The following is a 20,928-nucleotide window of genomic DNA, read 5'->3' as shown; positions in this document are numbered from 1 at the left end:
GGAGATTAGATGGCTGTTTGTGTCTCGGAGGGACCTCATAATGCGTCTGCGGAGCAACAAGGGCACAAAGATAGAGACTTATCTTCACACACTGACTGCGCTGCACACATTACCAGGCACCAAATGATAGCTGGGAACACAAATGCACACTTTGGTTTTGTTTTATTTGAACTCATAAAGATCCTCTCACACCTCTCTGTTTGTCTCAGCCGTCGGTCCTTCCCGTTACCCAACTATTTGGCCTGTCACTTAAGCCACTCATGTCCATCAGTGTAAAGTTGTTTGCCTTTTTCACGGCCCTGCATCTGCTCTTTTTGGGCTGGCTTTCATTTTAAGGCGAATTTTGATACTGAACAAAGACCTATAAATTCTCCCTGGTGTGCGAATTGTTTATGGAAGAGACAGAGTTGTGTCCTCATTTGAATTTCTGAAAGAAATCAATGAAACGCTCAAGTGCCTGAATAATTTGCCCGGGCCTGAGAGAGTGAATCCGGTGTGTCCTCTAAAAGTCTGCATTTGTTGTTCTGTGATACATCTTCATTTTACCAGCTCATTACTTCTGTTACACCCCACACTGCTTCCTGTATTCTCCTGGTTCTGACGCACCGACAAAGAGGCCAGTGACTGTTTCTCCTTTCTTTTGCAGCCTTATGTTGAGTTGTTCCACTTACACCGGCCCTTGTTATGTTTAATTTATGATTTTGCTGTTTCAGGCGTTTCTTTTGTCACATCAGAAATAATTCCACCCGGTGGGAAACCTTGTCAAGCTTTCGTACAAATGCTGCGGCAGTTGCAGTCCGAACTGTGGTCAGATCAACAAAAGCACTTTGAAAACAATCGTTTTTCCCTTTCTGTTAAAGCCGTAATAGCTGCCACACAATTTCAGTTAAATAAAATAAAGTAAAAGCCAATATATGGAGGGGAAAAATGCTTGAGAACTGAGAAAATAGTCTAAATTTATGCATTACAAAAAGCCATTTTAAAATAATCTTGGAACTCAAGACGGCACCGGTGCAAAGACCTGCAACATTTACAAACATTTTTCTTTATTTCTACCATTTTCACAACCTTTTCACTTCATTTTTAAAATTAAATTTTTTACTTTAACATTAACTTATCTAACTTCATTCTCAAATAGGAATTTTACTATGAAAATATAAAAATGTTTTCTCTTTCAAAGCAATCCTAACATTCTGTTTAATGCAGCAGATTCTGACACTCTTTTTGTGGGAACTCAAACAAATGGATAACAATAAGTTCCTGCAAAGACCAAAGTTGTTAAATGGCTTAATTATGTAGAGCAACAATGAACTGTCATGACAAAAACTGTAGGCACATTTTCTAAAAGATCAAACATGGTAAACTATTTCAAACGTCTTTTTTCCAATTAAATTTAAAATTACATTATTATGGACTGCAAAATAATGTTGCAGACTAACATGGGAAACTGCAGATTTTTAGCCCTTCTTCACCATCGTCAGCTCTACTAGCTAAATGTGAATGTCTTACCTGCAATTTTATTAGACAGTACACTAGTTAGGGACATACAATCATGATTTAAAAAAAAGGCAATGACTCTTCTATCAATTTTAGGTTTTCAAAAATGACCAGCTTTTGAAACGATGTGTCTCTCCTGAATTTTTGAAAGCACACAAAACGCATTACACAATGTCAATGTCTTAAGAAAGAAAAGAAAAACTGGAAAATTTGTGAAAAATTAAGCAAACTCCAAACGTTTTATTATAAACGCTTTCAATTTATAATGGCTGTTTGTGTAAATCTTGTGTTCCAAAGCACAATACTGCAGCGCATACAGAGGATTCTCATCGTCTCTGCATTTAGAAACAGCATTGAAAAAAATCTGCATCATGTCAAATGTTATATGTTTAAGATCTAAGGTTTTCTGGTAATGTTTAACTTATTTCTTGTGCTTCTCTCTTTAATCTGCTAGGCGTGGATACGGCCAACATGAGGTAAGCGTCTTTCTTTTGTTGCTCGCTATAATTGGATATCTTCATGTATTATTTTCTTTTAGTATCATTCATTTGATGTTTAGTTATCACCCTCTTTGTTCTCTTCTGTTCTTTGTTCTTCTTTTTTTGATGCAATAAAGATGAAGTTGCATGTATTTGTGTCTCAATAACTGACTTTTTCATATTTTCCTTTTAATCTGAGTTCAAACTGACTTTGAAAGCGATATTTCTATTGTTTGACAGAAAAAAAAGGTAATAAAGTTATGCCTTCAACTACTGGTTTGAATGAAATGGCAAACAGTCTTCTGAAAATGTTCTGACTTCCCTGATCAAACTGTTCATGTGATTTTAAAAAAATAAATAGATGAGCAAAGGCAAAAAAATGTAAATTGTATATTTTACATTCAAAGCATAATTATTTTGTATCTGTAGATTTGCAGTCTTGCAGCATAAAGACACCAGTGAAATTAGTGCTAAAATCTGGAAGAAAAACAGATTTTAAGAAAGTTTTAGCTGAAGTGTTGGTCAGGAAACAAAACACCCTGTTAGATTGCAAATTAAAATCTTAAGATTTCCCTGACAGGGTGGATGTAGTCTATGTTACCACACAGGGTAAACAACAACAAATACGCCTTCGATGAAAGATCTTTTAGAGGCAGCTGCAAATTCAACAAATACTCATACTAAGGTTTCAAATTGGAAACCTCAGATTAACAATAAATTAACATTTTCATTCAAATCACTCACCAGTGATGTTGTGGATGGAGCAGACTCTCCTGTTTTGGCAGACATTTATCTGTCTCGATGCACACAGCTTCAATCCTCAGTGCACAGACAACTTGCTGATGTTTTAATCCTAAGCAGTTTGCTGATGCGCAAAGCTAAAGCTAGTGTGTTCACTCTGTACCCTTGACTCATTCCTAATTCAACTTGAAACATAAATTCAGTGTGTGCAGGCAGCAGAAACTGCTGCTTTCTTGCTTAATAAAATGTGATTTTTGCGTAATAATTTTTAGTTCACTGCTAAGTTGTTAGTTTCGCTCTATGCAGATTTACTAACAAAGATGGCGGTCGGGGAAGTGTACAGAGTTTGACGTTAGGGAGTTGCAGCAGTCAGTAAAGTATCTCTTCCAGAGTGCCACCACTGTAAAGGATACAGATCTATAAAGATTTATAGGAATTACTCAGATTATAGTAAAATGTCATCAAGGGACAGATGTTACAAAGTAAAAAAAACAAAGTGGTTTTAATATTTAATTTTGTCACATGACTATAAATGAAAACCTAAACACTTTCTGATTCATGTTAAAACCGACGGTTATCATAAAGTCTAATATTCTCGTGCCAGATAATCTACTTTTTATTTTTCACTTAGCTATTTTTTACAATATTAATCTAGGGCAGGAGTGGAAAAGCTCTTTTGGACTTGGAGCAAAGTTCAGTACAGCTTCTGAACATTGCAAACCTGAAATCAGGCATAAAGTCATGAACATTTCTGTCGTCTTTCTTATCACTCTCTGCTCTTTCTTTCCCTCTGAAAGACACAGCAGCTACTACGACCGTCTCTGCTCAGGCCAGAGGTATTCTGTATTTTCTTCATTTTTCCTGCTTGCTACTGTAAACTACTTGCTTGTGTTTTCCTCTTAGCTTCTTCTGTCTCCGTTAGGAGCCATGTAAGTGTGATCTGTTGCTAATAACTGGCTTTACATTCAACAGGAGTTATCCATGGAGTCCGGCATCGACCCGGGCCAGGACTACTACACTCAAGATTATTACAACTATGACCATGGGTTAGTATATATTTAGTTATTATGCTGTAAAAATGCTTTTTTTGTAGATGGAAATTACATGTTCGAACATGCGTCCTTGTTTTTGGTAATTTGCTTCAGATTCAAAAATGTGCTAATAACTAACTCATGAGTTAATGTAGATGTGCATGTATATTCAGTACATCTGTAACTTTCATTTTATAAACAGTTGTAATGCCTTGACGTCACCTAAAGGACATTTTTAATTTAATTTTTAATATGCTGAGGTATACCTGAAGGAAAGTATGTAAAAAAAAAATCAGCTTTTATTTGTCATCCCATTAAATCAGTGGTTCTTAACCTTTTTTGAGGTACCGAACCCCCCAGTTGCATATGCGCATTCACCGAACTCTTCTTATTCCATTCCCCCCTCCCCCCATCCCCGGTATTCTGATTTAGTAACGTAATTATATTAGTTGTGAAACCACCCCCACACCACTAGAGGCAGTAGCAACCCAAAAAGATGCGACTAAGGAGCAGATTTAGACTATAGAATTTGGTAAAAACTGAGCTTTGCTGAAGTAATTAAAGACAAAAGTTCAAATCCATGCTGAGAGTGGAACTCCTTCAATCAGGGCTCCTCCGCAGCACTGATTGGCTAAGCAGTGTAACGTGATCCTCTGCAGCAAGTGAGGGCAAAGCAATGTAACTAATGTAACTAACAAGACTTAACGACTTAACACAAGTGTGTCTTTACCTCCGCGGCAGATGCTCCGCCGAACCCCTGAGACCGACTCACCGAACCCCAGGGGTTCGATCGAACCCCTGGGGTTCGATCGAACCACCTAGGTTAAGAACCACTGCATTAAATATATCACAAAATTATGCTCAATACTCAGGCATAGTATAAATATTTAATTATATCCTTATCATTATCACTTACCACACACTGGGGATTCATAGTTTCCAGTTCAGCATATAGAAAGAGCAACCATAAATTGATAGTGAACTTTTATATTTTAAAGTAACTGTGGAAATTGGAGTCTAGAAAATAAAGACTTCTTAAACAAAAAAATGTGTTTTGAACTCTGTTAATATTAAGACCGGTAGCACACGGCCTTAGACTCTTTAAATCACACCTTTTATTACTGTTGCTGCTTGTGTCCCTTCCCACGTGAGCTCATATTTCAGAAATAAAGTTACTTCTATGCAAAGGAAAACTTTTTCCAACTTTAGGGCTTTTTTTTTTCTTCAGTATCTCAGTTTGTACTTAAGCAAAGACTTTGTGAAAACAATAACAGTGAAACTTACAAGGGTTTTTTGTTGTTGTTGTTGTTGTTGTTGTTGACTGAGGCTTTGCTAAAAACCAGCACTTTGTTGCTGCCATACTGAAGCTGGGTACTAGAAAAAGTGACCTAAAAGAAACAAAAACCATGGCTTACCTCACAATAGTTGCATTATTTTCTATGTCCAGAATTGTAACAAAGATTTATAAAGCCTTGTAGAAAAAATGAGCACGAGTGTCTAAGTTTCTAAACAGTGATGATTTTTAGTTTGGGACACCAACCTCATGTCTCAGTGTGTAACACAGTGTCCACCTGAAACAACAGTAGTGGGAAATGAATAAACTGATGATGTATATAGCAATTCATCCAGTAAAGAGAAGCCAGGAGATTGGAGACCTGATAAACCAGCACCCTACCCAGATATTACAAAAGTTGAGCTCAGCCTACCTGTATTTTCATCACAGTTGGGAATAATTTAAAATATTTTTGGTGACATCCTGACAGAATTTATGTAGATGTTTTGATTTCTACTCCAGTTCTGATCAGCATCGTCATTCTAGGGTTCAGATGAATCAGCACATAATTTTCCCAACAGATGTCATCAGAATATTCAGCGTTTCTTCTAGCAAGCCATGCAGCGGTTCTAATTACCAACAAGTTTATCTATAATCATATTCAGCAAATAAAAAAATGCTGGTTTGTCAGATTAAAGGTACCTGTTGGAAATGACCTTAAAACAGACATTAAAGCTTCTTTTAATCAAGACAAAATTGCTGTATGCATTTTTATTGGTCTTTTGTAAAATTCTAATCTTAAATGTTTTCATTAGCTGTAATATAACGATCAATAGAAAACATCTGTTGAGTGGTTTAGGTGTTGACTCTCTGGCCAGGCTATTGGTTTGGTTATATTTGGTAACTGCCCTGATAGATATAAAGAAATCACACCCAAAGATGAACCAGACTTGTCAATAATTTTTCTCTTGATTTCTTCTCTAATTATTTATTCTGTTGTTATGATCATTTCACACAAGGTTTGTTTGTTGTAAGTTATTGTCCTGGAAGCATACAAAGTTATGACATTATCATCTTTGATTTCCCAAACAGTTATTCTGGCATTGACTCAAAAAAAAAAGTGGTGATCCTAATCGATCTATGAAGAAATGTCTTGTCTGGTTTTCTTAGGCAATAGCAAAAAAAAAAAAACAAAGAAGAATTGAACGTGGGAAGAAGACCATGCTGTTTTTTCATTCTTTTCAAGGTGACTGCAGAAGGTGATGAATGTAGATGTTTTCATTGGATGTCTGTCTTTAAATTTGTCAGTATTTCTCATCAAAACTAAAAAGCAGAATTTACTGAAACTTGGTTGGATAGTCAGCAGGCAAGGAAGCTATACATCTGTTGTGTTTCTGTTGATTATGATAACCTTTATTAAATCATCCTAATTGGTCAGGTGCCATGCCAGAGGAGGATGATTATCATAATACTGCCTTGCAAAAAAATATCCATAGACCTTGAGCATTTCCACATTTTTGTCAGATTTCCTGCAAGCTCAGGTAGGGAAAGGTGCTGGTACTGACCCAGAAGCCCCGATTACAAAAGCACACTGTATTTTTTTTTCAAATTTTGTTTCTGAAAAACGTTGGAGGCGTCGTATCCTTTTTCTTCACAGACTGCATATCTCACTGACCAACGTCAACCGACATAGTGACGTTGCTGCTTGCAGTGAGACTTTGAAAAAGTTCGTAGTCTGTAATGGAGAATGGACAGTTTTTCTAGACGCTGCGTTCACTTGCTTTGTTTTGATAAGGTCGCAAGAACACAGCAGTGTTTTATCTAGTGTGCTCACCTGGGCTACACACTGGATAAGGTTGTTATGAGAAACGAATACATATCAACTCATCATTGATCCAAATCTGACCTTTGGCCAGGACCAGTGGCAGCCGAGCATCAGGAGTTCAATGTCTACACATTATGCAGCTGAGTTTCATGTCGGTCACGCAGACGCCACTTTGACATCGAGCTGATTGCATCAGCCGTACACTGTTGGATACTGCCAGTCTTGACACCTGCAAACTGCTTCATGACAGGCTCATAGCAAATCTGAGCCAAAGAAAGTCGATCAATATGTGTGTACGTGTGTGTGTGTATGTGTGTGTGTGTACATACACAGGGTCTTTGATGTTAAAGGAAACAGGAAATACAGTACAGAAGCTTCAGTACGATCTCCACGGCGATTTGATCAAAGTGTTTATGACCAAGTCCAAAGGAGTCTGGCTGCATCCCTCCAAAACTCGTGCTTGATTCTTCCGCCTGCCTGCCATCTGCGGCGCATTCCATCTTTTTCAGCTTCAGACTCCCAGGAACTTGATTTCATGCTCTCCAACACACACCTGTGACGCACAAGCGCTGAAAAGTACACAACAGAAGACGTTCACACACATAACTTCCCCTGTGGCAAACATGTTAATTCACTCATACAATCATTCAGAAGCACTTTCCTGCCTCAACTTTCTCAAAAATGCTTGTTCTCTTGCTCTTGCTCGCCCTCTCTCTCTCACACACACTCACACACACACACTCACTCGCGCACACAAAGAGCTAATTCTCTCCACCCAAATTTGCAGCACCGTAGCAGCTAATCAGGCAGCCAGCCGTGGAAGCAGACAATGGGCCAGATGCTGGTGGCTTAGAGCAACATCCACAAACTCATGTCTGACTCTACATGCATACAAGATCAGTACACAAAATCAGACTGTGTAAAAAATGACATCTAATTAGTTTATCTGTTCCCGTGAATAAACGGCACAGGTAGAACATCCTGCCGAGTATTAAGCTGGCTCTCTAGGTAAACAAAACTCTTCTCGTTCACGTTTTTTTTATGAGACGCAAACATATTTGCGGTTCCTCTGGAGGCAATTTAATCTGTTTGGAAACATGATCTTACATCTTGATTCAAAATCTTCTGTCCTCTATGTTCATCTGCTCCCAAAAAGATGCAACTTGAAATGGGATTTTATACGAGTCACACCACTGCCAACTGCCAGTAGCCCAGTTCAGTTTGGATTCGAGGAGAAAATGGCATGAATTATTTATTGCAAATATCTCCAGTTTTAATTATATTTATTCAAAAAACAAAACGACTTCATGTTACTCGCCACATACAAATAAAATACTCCAAATGATTAGTCAGCAAGACAAAGAATAACTTTTTGAGTTCTACAGATCTGTCTATATATATATTTTATGTATGTACTGTACTGTACATCATCAATACTAATTGAATTTCTAACCATGAGTGAGTTTCCATCAGTGGCGACAAAGCGTCTGCATAGAGTAGTATTAGATCATTGGTAATGGTTCTGTCGGGTCGTCACTGCGACGTTTAAGCATCACTTACATTACTTATGGAATTTGGCACCTACGCAGTATTTAATGTTACATCACTTAAATCGATGAATGTGTCAATTTGACAAAAGTAGTTTGTGGAAAGATTATGCATAGATAGGATTCACAGGAAGGCAATGCTGGAGTAAATAAAGAAGCACATATTTAAAAAAAAATAAAAAATCGACAGAGTGCAATATTGTCCCCATGCTGGATTACCGAGCTGCATGGTCCAACCTGATGGACAGTATTTTCTAGAGATAATTGGTAAAAGGGTAAAAACAAGCAAAAGAGGAAAAAAAAGCATGCCCTCGGTTATATTGGACTTCTGTGGCTTGAACCATAAAAAACATTATCTCTCTTCTGGCTCCAGCTTCATATTAAATGAGAAATTATGAGGCTGGGGCATCATGTTTGTGTAGCTTGAGGGAAAACAGGAAATTTCTCTACTGCTTCTAGCGCTTCCATTTAGTTCTGTTGAAGCATCTCTGCTTCAACAGTAAACCTAATTATCAGTGGTCAGAGGGATCTCGGTCAGCGCATGTGTAGATGAGTGGGTTTGTCTTCCCTCTCAGCCAACTGACAAAGGTTGTTGAAGAAACTGACGGCCAACTCAAACTTACTGGTTTTAAGCAAAATCCAAAGCTTGGAACATCTAAAAGGGACTTCTCCAGTCCAGTCTTTGAGGGTTTTTGACCTAAGGGCAATTTAGAGTAAGAGGCATGTTTTTAAACTGGTGCTCGAGTGTCCAGAGAGAACATGAAAAAAGACCCACAGGCCGGGTTTCAAACCGTGAGCTAGTTGATGCTAACGACTGTACCACTGCAGTCCATTCTAACATCCAGTAGAACAACGATCTGCACAGACTGATCTGGTCAAATTATTCAACATTTACAGTTTGACTGTCGAAAAAGTAAGGTAGGGCTACAAACCTACCAAGTAGTTTTTTTTCACCAACATGTACGGGCGAGGCAAAGGAAAGCATTTATCGATAGGAGCAGCCAGCAGGTGGAAGAAGCTTTTGACCCAACGGCTACTTGTTGTGCCGTCCACAATGCAACACTCTGTGAACAAGAGCAGGAAAAAAAACTGTAAGAAATCCCATTTTCAGTTTCCTACAGGCGACACAGAGGAAGTAGTAAAGTTCTGGTCGGACGACAGAAAACTTTTAAGTCTAAATGTGAAAACGCTGTGTGTGGAAGAAAATACACATCACTGCCATCATGAATGCTGTGGTCATGCTTTTCTTCATCAGATACATGGAAACCCTCATTGTTCTGCTTTGGAAAAAGAAATCAATTTAGATTAAATTGATCTCAGTCAAATATAACGACAAGCAAAGGAAACACAGAAATTATAAACATTTTTTAAAAAAATCATAGTTTGAATAGTTTTTTAAGAATCATTTCCTAAAAAGGTAAAATGCTGTGGTCTAATTATTTAACATTCATAGGAATGTTATGTTAAGCAGGCTGGAAGTGATTCACAAATCCAAAAATCACCAATAGTGATTCTTGTTCCTTTGACATAGCTGAATGTGATGGTAATGTTACTACTGCCCTCTAGTGGTGAGATAGACTGGACAGGAGGAATAGTGAAGAAACAGGTAAAATGTGAAATAAAGCAGATCTGTTGTGACTTTTTTACACTTATATGTTGTTCAGTATGATAAGTGACTGATTTACAATTATATGTTAAGCATAGATTACATGATTATTATTAATTGAATTGAACATGATTGTATATRATTACAAGGATGAAGTGAAATATATTTAAGTGCAAGACATGATTTATTTGAATAGAAGAAGTCTTTTATTTTGAAGAATGCTTAAGTATCTGGTTCTGTTTTGTCACTATCTTGCTTTGTTGATATTTTGGTTGTCTTGGTTACGAACAGCTGTTGCCCTTATTCAGCTGTCGCCGTTTTCTCTCTTCAATAAAAAACTGAACAGAAAGGTTCAGTAAAAGACATACGAGCCTCCGTCTTGTTTGAAGAAGCTTCACTCCGTAACAAGATCTGTACCAAAGAATATCAATAATTTTGTTTTCGCTGCACTTTAGATTTAGTCTGCAAACTCATAATCAGAGATTAGTAACCGACTAAGACTCACTACATTAGCCTTAGGAAGTAAAACCGTCCGCTTTATGAATGTGACATTTATGTATTACCTGGTCTTTCGGCTCAAACTCCTTCATTTTTCACTCTTTCCTTTGTTCTTCTCCTCTTTGTGTCTTTCCCCCCTCGACCTTCCTCTCCTCTCACCTGCACCCATCTGTCATCCACCTCCCTCTTCCATTTGTTTATTACTTGGCTGCCTAATGTAATACCAGGGCAACTTCTCCCACAGACTGACTGTAAGCTTAGTAATTACACAACTTCTCCGTTCAGCTCCGGTAATGGACTCACAGCAAATTTGTTCAGTTAATCACGCTGCGACATATTGTTTTCAGGAAAGCATTCAGTAGAATACTTTTTTTCTTTGTTTTGACCCACCGGCTGTCTTGAGTTGCTGGCTACAGGGCATGGAGCCCAAGTTGTGATGGAGAACAGCTTTCTTGGCCGGGGACGTCGGGCAGTGCTCCCAGCAACAGACAACAAAGAGAGTGGAGGGGAGGGAGGGGAATCGATTCCTGCGTTTTCCACAAACAGAATGGCCCCTGGCAACAAAATGCTCCTTCTGTGATTAAGGCAGCTTTGTTTAGGCAACTCATTAGAGACTGCTTATCATTGTGCTGAGCCACATTGTTGCACTATGTGTCACTTCTTGGATAAGTGACTTCGGATAGAGAAGTGTGCGGTTTTCTTTCAAGCTTCTTTCACTCCCGTCTCAGCTTCTGATTGGCTGACGTGGCTCAGCATGAATAAAGAGAAGTATAAAAGTATAAGGTCTCTCTGGTTGCTTGTTTTTTGTTGTTTTCTTCTTCTTATCTGTAATACGTCGTTAAATTCCTGCTCTGTTTGTGCAGGTACGAGCTTCCTCAGTACGGCAGCCGCAGGAAGCTGATCTCACCCTCCGGCCTTTACGATGAGTACGGAGAGGTTGTGGTCGATGACGATGGCAGCTACTACTACAGCCCACAGGAGTCAGACGGAGAGGTAAGGTCAAAGGGAAGTGGTAAAGCTTTCTTGTTGTGAGATTTATTTTATTTTTAATAATTCATTGTCAAATTAGGTGCAAATTCAAACATGATGAATAAGAGAAACGATCCCGCAGCGAAAGAAACAATTTCATATCCACAAAAGTAAGAAATGACAGAAACTGAGTTAAACAAAGGTGAGAGAGGAAAATGAAGAGCAGCCAAGATGTTAAAATGGTTCCAAAGATTTGAGTGATTTCAGCTTCTGTTTTCTTTTAGACACCAGGAGAGACCAACTGACACTATTAAATGTTTCCATTTGTAACATGTTTACCAAACCTTGTGCTTTTCTTTTGCATTACCTCAAATTTTTTTGCAGCTACCATTAAAAAAATATTAATTTGTCAGTAGCCTTATTGCGTAAGTACTCTTGGTTGCCATCTACTGTCCTGGAGGGACAACAGCAGCTGATCAGTTTGCTAATGCTACAGGCAGGCCAGCTCTGTGAAACAATGTATGTAATTTATTGTTTTAGATTTATTGTTTCATGTTTTTTTTTTAACTGGATGAAAAGACAAGACACCAAGACATTAGACTACATGAATATTTTACCTAGACAGTAAAAATATAAATTAGAGACAAACATTCAACAAATGCACACATATCGTTTTAAAGATAAACATAAAACAGGTGTAATATAATAATCTCATGACATTGGCTAACATTCTGCAAGTGTGTGTGTGTGTGTGCCTCAGTCATTACCACACACATCAGCCCATAAAGGTGTAATTTGGAACATATTGCCGGCAACAGTGTGGACATAAAGTCCAGGGCTGTTTGTTAAGTTGTCCCTTTTTAATATTCTTCACATGTCCACTACTGAGGACAGGTCAGGACTCCAGGCAGACTCCGTCAGAGCACGCTGCCTCTGCAATCATGCATTCGTAATGTGTGCAGAATGTGGCTTTGCATTGTGTTGTTGACAAGGTTAGACGAGGTGCAGACAAAGCATCCTTTCTGCAACTTTTAATTGGAACTTGTGGATGTAGCTCAGTCTTGTTGTGCTTCACAAAGGATTCCCACAGTAATTCCTTGCCCACTAGGTTAAATCAGCTATTGATGAAAGGCTGCTGATGATGCATCAAAGGACTTGAGATACAATTTTGATGATGTTTTCATGCTTTTTGTTCCACAAAGCCTAAATTATCTGCCTTCCTAGTGTCTAAACTAGGGGGGGGGGGCTGATGATTATGTCTGTTTGCTATTGTGTACTTCTGCAGTTTCTGTTGCATCATGCCTGAATTTTCGACCACCTACATGTTGTGGGTTCTGGTATCGGATGTTTTGTGCCGCCCGCTCGCGAGTCAGTTCATGGCTAAAACCTTTTGTCCCCGCTTTGACAACCAACCAATTAAAGTAATTTTCTACGTAGCCTTCTGTAATGAAAAAGGCATTTGTATGACCTCGATAAATTAACTTATCAGTAAGATGCCCAGAGAGATATTTTGGTTTGATGAGAGGTCATAATCTGTCATATTTCACAAGAGTCCACTGCCCCGAATGGGATCAAACCCATAGTCTGTGGTTAAAGGGTTTAATTTGAATGTAATGAAAGGATTGTGTTTAAAATAATAGCAGCATGGAGTTTAATCAGTTGGGCCATCCATTCTGTGAAAAAAACAGATGGTGCCATCGAGATATAAAAGGATGAGGGCACCAAATGGTGTCCGTGCTGGTTGTAATAAATTTATATCCAAGAATCTGAGTCCAGTTGCTGTTAACTTGAGGATTAAAATACTAACTGAAAAGAGGGGAGAACATATAAAAAACAGACTTTCACAGGGTGCACCATAAAAGCAACCTCATTTATTTATTTTTTTTAAATTTAAGTCGAACCACAACCATTCCAATGGATTTAAAGAATATCTAAAATGACTAGGAGTCAGTCAGTGATTTCTACTGCTACCTGGAAGTTGTGACAGTTTGCAGAGGAGCACATTGACTGGCCTGAGGAAAACAGTGCATCATTTTAAGGACAGATGACATACAGATGGTTAGTAGAGATTGCAGATTTTCATCAAGCATGGTTAAAGCATCGTGCTAGTGGGACGTTTCTTTTACTTGATGCTATTTACTGTAACACAAATTTCAAAATACCTTCAAAAGTCATGTGCTGAAGAGGTAATTTCCTTGAAATTGGTGTTTCTGTGAGAAAACAACCTCAAGCTCACCTGTAATTGAGCAGCAGTTATGGAGCACAGCAGCAGCCCAATCCACCGAAATGATTTTCATCATTTTGAAATTTCATACATTGTTCCTCGTATTTTGTTCTGGAGCTGAATGTACAGCGCTCCTAATGTGCTTGCATTTTCAAAAATAGAAGCTTTTATTAGGACTCCAGGCTTTTCTCCATTTGTTCAAACATACTGCTGTTGTTTGAACAGAACCATTCCAGAGTGGAAGTTCACAGTGATAAAACGACAACTGCTTGCTAGAAAATGGTGGAACTGATCCAGGGTTCCTATTAGACAGTGCTTTTGAAATAAAACAGGATTACAAACACCAGTTTAAAATACAATCAGTGCAAATTATTACTGAAGTTACTTACTTGCTCCATTGCTACTGAAATGTTCTGCAAGTCCAAAGTGGAGGAATGAATGCATACTGTTAAAGTCCCACTAAAGCAGGCAGCTTCAAAAAGCTGAAATAAGACAGCAGAGCAGAGATATCACCATCAGGTTCATCATCCAGACAGGTTAAATTGTCTAGAAGAACCTTTTTAGTTCCTGGGATCAAAAGCAGAGGATTAAAGTTGACAGGATCTGAATCAGCAGAGCGTTGCTATTTTTGGGAGGAAACATCCATAGCAAAGCATTTAGGAAGAACAAAAAGCCAGTGGGGAAAACTTTGCATTTAGACGAGCACAGTTGAAAAGTTGAGCACAAACTAAAAGTTTGTTAAAAAAAAACCCTCTCACACTGAGGCATTTCCACAGCATTCTGATCAAACAGGTCAGTTTAAAACCCACTCGCTTTCTTGTTCTGGACGTAGCGGCGAGTTGTTTTTTATTCGTGTTTGCAGCACCAACAATGAACCTGGATTTTCTTCAAATATTAACCACTATGTCAGACAGCTTGAAAGGAGGGGATGTGCAATATTTTGGTAAGATTAAAGCAAAAAAAAAAAAGTGTCTATTAGATTGTGCTTGTTTTTGTCTCTAAAAAAAAGTTTTGTCTATGATGGTGCTTTTAATTAAATGAAGTTTTTTTTTTTTGTAAAAGTAAAAAGTAATAATCCCCATATGTATCATCACAATGACAGGTGAGGAGACAGTTTCAAGGCAACAGATTAGACACTCAGACTGGCCACCAAAATTCCCATCCTCCACCTGTTCAACCTCCGAGAAAGACCCCAGGAGCTGAGGGTGACAGAAAACAACAGGATGGTGGTAAGCTGAAAGGCTCAAGCGCAGCTGCAAAGCTCAAGGCCGTGATGGGGATGAACACGTCTGCTCCACCTCCGGCCATCCACTTACCATGGAACAAAGCCAGAGTGGGACCCATGGAAGACGGGAAGGAGGGAGAAGATGTCCGCCCGGGGAATCGGGAGGCAGGGAAGTCGGAAAATAAAAAAGGAGGAAAGAGCGAGGCAGTGGAAAGCAGTTTGAAAAAAGAGCAGGGAGGAGAGCTGGGAATCTGGGGAAGGGCCAGCAGACACAGCATGACTAACGGTCGGATGAAAAATTCAGCAGTGCAAGGAGTAGGCAACCGGCCAGAGCATGGGAGAGAACTGCCCGGCTTGGTGGGGCTGGATGGGAGCTTGGTCATCGATGGGAGTTACTTCCAGACGTTCACCGGAGCAAGTATGCCTGCACCAGCAAGACAAAGGCTGAACGAGGCCTTTGGTCTTATCTCCTTAGCCAGAAGGATGCAAGAGCCCACCGGGGTGGGCGATGAACACTGGAGTGACAGGGAAAGCCGGGACACGTACAGCTCTGTAGGAGATATGAGCATTTCGGCAGCCGTGTCTGCCAGGAGACGCACGGCGAGGCGGTGGGAGGGAGAGACGGAGAGCAGGGACAGCATGACCGAGCAAAGTGACTCGGAAATGGGCAGCGGCAGCCGAGAGTCTCCATCTGAATTCAGCCCGTCTGACAGGAGCAGCCCAACCTCATCGGCGACGGAGGAAACCGAAACCAACGAGTCGGACTTGGAAACGGAGAGCGACGACGAGGAGGCGTCCGATTCTTACGAGGAGTCTGGAACCGAGAGTGAAGGCAGGGAGGAAGAATCAGGCAGGGAAAGGTCAAAAGGTCAAAGATACGCCTCAAAAAGTGGCAAACACAGAAACGGCAGCACCGACTCTAAAAAGTATTCAAGTTCCACAGCGCCAAGGCCCAAATCGTCGAGGAACTCTCGTTCTTACAAAAGATCCGGGCCAGAGAGCGAAGAAAACAGTGAGGAAGAGGAAGGCAGGGGAGGGAACGTCAGACTGAGAAAGTCCGCAGCCAGCAGGCTAAGTTCAAACCACATGGGCTCAGGCGTGATGGACGCCTCAGACGATTTGTCGCCCATTATGGAAGACACAGAAGAGGACGAGAAGAGCAGCAGCCAAAGTGGAGGAGGAGGACACAAAGAGGAAGATGAAGTTTGGGGAAATGAATCGGCTGTTTGAAATGCCAATCAGGCCCGAGCCCCCTTCCTGAGATGAAACGCTCCGCCACTAAGTAAGGATCCGGCGAGAAGGCCTGCTGTGGGTGTGCAGTTATTACCTGAGTGGAATCTGCTGCTGTAATCTGTCCTCCACGCCTGCTGTGATTTATGCTCACAGTAGCTTTAATTTCTAGCATGTCCTCTGCTGCACTGCCGACTATCTCTTATCTGCTACTCTCTATCTTTTATATCTCCTTGTAACTTTAAACTTCTTTTCTCCAATCAGCTTTTTTTAATACAAAAAAAAATAAAAAATCTGTGTCAGGTTAACGTCTGTATTTGACAACCTGCCGATCTGGTACAAAAAGCTCCGCTACTATCCGAACAAGCCTCGGCGGCAGCTGCTGCTGCAGCTCATACATTGTTATTCACTGATCTCTCTTTGTAGCAGAGTTTTTCTCATTCGTCATCTCTCCTTCTGCGTGCGTCATTCTCCCGGGATCAGTCCGCTCTCCCCACATCTGTTATCTGCAGGGCGAAGAGATGCTGCCACTGTAGAGAGAAACAGAACATATTCCTTCTCGCATGCTATCAAGGTTAAGTGGAAAAACTGTGAGGGGTTACACAGTGTGAAAGCAGATTGGATTTATTTTTCACAAGTCTTTTTCATCCTGCGTAGTGTGTGTGTGTGTGTGTGTGTGTGTGTGCGTGTGCGTGTGTGTGTGTGCGCAGAGAGCAGCAGCACTGTTGGCTCTAAGCTTCAACAGCAAGAAGGATAAAATGTTAACATCTTTTACATGCCATATTCTCAAAACGATTATGTCTGTGCTTTATTATAATTAAAACTTAAGCAGCAGATTAATGAGAGGCTGCTTTAAAATGCTCAAAATCACTTTATGATCCACAGTGAAAACAAAGTTCTGCGTTTGGAGAATGGAAATGCTTGAATTGGCAGATATTGACATATCCATTCAGCCATTTGGTGCAACAAGTCCCTTAGTGAGAGATTTCATTTAAAAATGAAAGGGAAAAAAATATCACTATCTGGTATCGACTGATCATCCTGTTATTGATTGTGGATTAAAAAATGCATCCATTGTTTATACTGCAGTGATAACTGGCTCTCCTTTTAGATGTAATCTATCACTTTGTCCTGTTTGCATGTTTTCCTAAAGAAAAACATAATTTCATTGTAAAATGACAAAATGTAATTGAATTAAGAAGCAGAAAGAGCCACACTGTAAATCAGTGTAACAAACAGAACATTAACCATTTGAAGTTACAATTTCAATGAACTTATTTCCTGGCTGTAAAAACACAAAGACAGATGCACCAAGTAGATCGTTTCTAGGGCTGTAGTGATACGATAATCTCTCTTTCATCAACGAGCCATTTGAGATGGCAACAGTTTTGATTTTGATTTAAAAGTTATCTGTGTCTGCCCCTCCAGCCTGGCGGTAGAAAGCGGCGGATCAAGTTGATGGTTGACCGAGAGTACGAGACCAGCTCCACCGGTGAGGAGAGCGTGCCAGAGACCCAACGCAGCCGTTTATCCGCCACGCACAACAGCCACGTCAACGTCAACGGTGGGATGTATGTGGCCCAGAACGGCTCCATCGTCCGCACCCGGCGAACGGTCAACGCTTCGGGTCCTTCCCAGAGCGCCAGCTCCACAAAGAACAATCTGAAACCAAGCTCTCCCATCTTCAGCTCACGGCTGGCCAAGCACTTTAAAAAACTGGACAAAATGGCTGCCACGCTGGAGGAGAGAGTGCCCCTGAACACCACCAAGACGCAAGCGGGAGAGGGGCGCAACACACTGAGCACTTTTCAGAGCTGCAGACGGGCCGCCTCGGCAACGGCCGCCTCCTCCTTCTCCAGCACTCACAAAATGCTGAATGTGTTAAACACTCGACAGTCCAGCGTGTCCTTGGGGTCAACCAGCACCAACAACACAGGCCCCGAAAGCGCAATGTCTAAACCCGACGTGCTCCCGGCGGCGCCGGCTGTCGCACAGCAGCAGCCCGAGAGCAAGACGTCGGAGCAAGACGGGCCAGCAGAGGGCGAGCGCGAGTCAAAGGTGGACGGAAGCGGCAGCGTTGAGTCCGTTTCCAGGGAACCTCTGGAGTGTCCGAGTGACAGAACACAGTCGGATGAGGAGGAGTTGTGGATGGGCCCCTGGAACAACCTTCACATACCCATGACCAAACTCTGACTGAGTCCAACGCCACTGTGCTCGCTCCTTATTGCCAAGTTCATTTAATGTTTTCAGTACGTTTTCTTTTCGTTCTCCGTGAAACTAACGGAGAGACGCTCCAGTACAGCAAAAATATATATGGATTGATTTATACTAGCTAAAAGTGACTTGGCATTCAAATCACTGGTATCACATAAAACAAATTATTTTTTTCTTTTAATTTATGTTCAGTGAGATGGGGTTTAATTTGCCATCTGCAGTTTCAGCAGTAAATTGTTTTGTAATTTCTGTGTTTCAATCTGTGCATCTCCTCAGCCTTGCTGATCCGAGAGCTGCAGCACCTTCAGAAAACTGGACCTATACAGTGGAAACACACATTACTTTAAGAGTGAGGGGATGAAAACTTGACTCTTTTAATGGCCCTTTAAGCGACTGGTGTCTGTATGGAACTGTGCTTGTTTCATTCAGGTTTATGGCCAACGGTGAAACTCGACGTAAATTTGCCTGATGCATTTCATTGACACATGCAGTCTTGTATTGTTCACACTTGCCTTTTTATTCTTGTCAAGCTGCTTGGCAGACTCGATCCAAATAAAGTTTCAATCTGTTGAAAAATGAATTTGTGGCTGCTGCTGCTGCACAAATGAGTGTTTCTGCAGAAGACATTACAGCTAATGCCCACCATTAAAAGAACTTTAACTGCCTGAAGAAGAAAAATAATACAGAATCTATTTCTAATAAGTGCAAAATGAATGATGTCTTCTACATGCGGTTGATTATTTACAATTAAAGTGGAAATTATTTTGAGATCAGTGAGATGCTGGCAGTTCAACCTCATGCAGAAAAGCAAACAAGCAGATACAAATTGCGGTAAGTTATAACTTTAATGTGGATGTATCATGTTTTTAAATCCTTTTCATGTTTACATAATTCAACTGTGGGCTATATAAAGTGGAACTAGTGCCTTGGTGTTAAATAATCGATATTGTAGCTCCACTCTGGAGCTACAACATCCAAGAGCAACTAATTTGGGTGCCCTCTTTAAATGCAAATGAAGCACGTTACTACCTCCAGGTTGCAAAATGTTCCACTTCGCCTATTCAGCCGTTTTTTGTAATTTGATTTTTTTGTAATTAGAGATTTGATTATCTCTAAATGTTCACTCCCAAATTGATTTAAAACAATAATAAAAAAGTGTCAGATACCATTTAGAAATGTATATGCTACCAAAATATGAGTCAACATGGCTCGTAAACAAGAATGTCACTGAATGCATTTGGATCATTTTTATCACAAAAACTTGTAGCCTCAGCATCCCTGCAATTGTGAGAAATTTAAATGACCTTGCACAGTGGCGCAGTTGGTAGAGCTGTTGCCTTGCAGCAAGAAGGTTCTGGGTTCGATTCCCGGCCCCGGTCTTTCTACATGGAGTTTGCATGTTCTCCCTGTGCATGCGTGGGTTTTCTCCGGGTACTCCGGTTTCCTCCCACAGTCCAAAAACATGACTGTCAGGTTAATTGGCCTCTCCAAATTGTCCCTAGGTGTGAGTGGTTGTTTGTCCTGTGTGTCTCTGTGTTGCCCTGCGACAGACTGGCGACCTGTCCAGGGTGACCCCGCCTCTCGCCCGGAACGTTAGCTGGAGATGGGCGCCAGCAACCCTCCTGACCCCACTGAGGGAAAAAGGGTGAAAGAAAATGGATGGATGGATTGTTTGACGGTCTTGCCGCAAATAATGTGACGTAATACAGAATCTGAACGGGCTGAAGAAGACGCACTCCAAGAACCTTCAAGTACTCAAGCAAGACTTCATTTTGCATTATCTATCTCCTTTAATATGCTAACCTTCTGGGACGTTGCAAATAAAAATCAGTTAATGTTTTCTATAGGTTTTTCACAGTTGACTGTTTTTAGTGAGACCTAAGCCCATCCTGACTGCAGGAAGGAGTTCTCTTTAATTTCCTGTGGGATCCACTTAACAGAACACATCTCCCTTGTCAAGCCTCCTTATGATATAGGTGGCCTAACTTTTTAATTGCGAAGCACATTATAGTGAATTGTTTCATCTGAAGTCTCAAAGAGGAAGGATCATTAACCTGCAGAATTACCAGGTTTTAAAACTGGTAATTTAATTTGATGACTGCATAATTTTGCATTAAGGGACTCGAAAGACTGAGCTGTACTGGTGCTGATATTTGACACGGAGCGCTCCTTATTAAATGGAAATAGCTGACTGAGCCACAGAGTTATATTTCAAACATTTTCTGGAAGGCTGGGCACGTCTGAGCAACTGTTATGGATTCAACCAAATGGCCTGATTATGCCACTGAAAGCTGTGTCCACTGTGGCACACTGAAGAAGATGGCAAACTAAGCTCGGCTCATTAGGCTACAAGCTGGGATAACAGTAAAATGATGTTCAACTCAAAACTAAAGTTGAACGATAATGTTTGTTTTTCTAAATGGAACATTTTGGGAGTAAGGCACAAACAAATCGACAGGTGTGTCCAAACTATGACCTGCGCTGAATTTACGTCTTTTTGAATGATTTTGTATGACAAGCATGACACCACTGGACTTTGAGGTGCTTTGAGCTTTACGCCGCCAAAAGC

The 20,928-nt window shown here is 40.5% G+C and overlaps 1 protein-coding gene across 1 annotated transcript in view; it reads left to right on the top strand.

The window, feature by feature from the left end:
* Positions 1-18,939, top strand: part of LOC103481331 (protocadherin-15-like) — a 199,721-nt gene extending 180,782 nt beyond the window's left edge. Inside the window, exons 36-40 of the mRNA XM_017310687.1 lie at positions 1,952-1,973; positions 3,515-3,553; positions 3,690-3,763; positions 11,361-11,490; positions 17,574-18,939. Of these exons, the coding sequence (XP_017166176.1) occupies positions 1,952-1,973; positions 3,515-3,553; positions 3,690-3,763; positions 11,361-11,490; positions 17,574-18,338 (1,030 nt within the window). The 3' untranslated portion in view covers positions 18,339-18,939. The remainder of the gene's footprint in view (positions 1-1,951; positions 1,974-3,514; positions 3,554-3,689; positions 3,764-11,360; positions 11,491-17,573) is intronic.
* Positions 18,940-20,928: the final 1,989 nt, after the last annotated feature.

The sequence above is a fragment of the Poecilia reticulata genome, linkage group LG19 (genome assembly GCF_000633615.1).
Source record: "Poecilia reticulata strain Guanapo linkage group LG19, Guppy_female_1.0+MT, whole genome shotgun sequence".
NCBI classification, from domain to species: domain Eukaryota; kingdom Metazoa; phylum Chordata; class Actinopteri; order Cyprinodontiformes; family Poeciliidae; genus Poecilia; species Poecilia reticulata.
The sequence above is the reverse complement of the archived record's forward strand: the minus strand, read 5'-3'. Positions and strand labels throughout refer to the sequence as shown.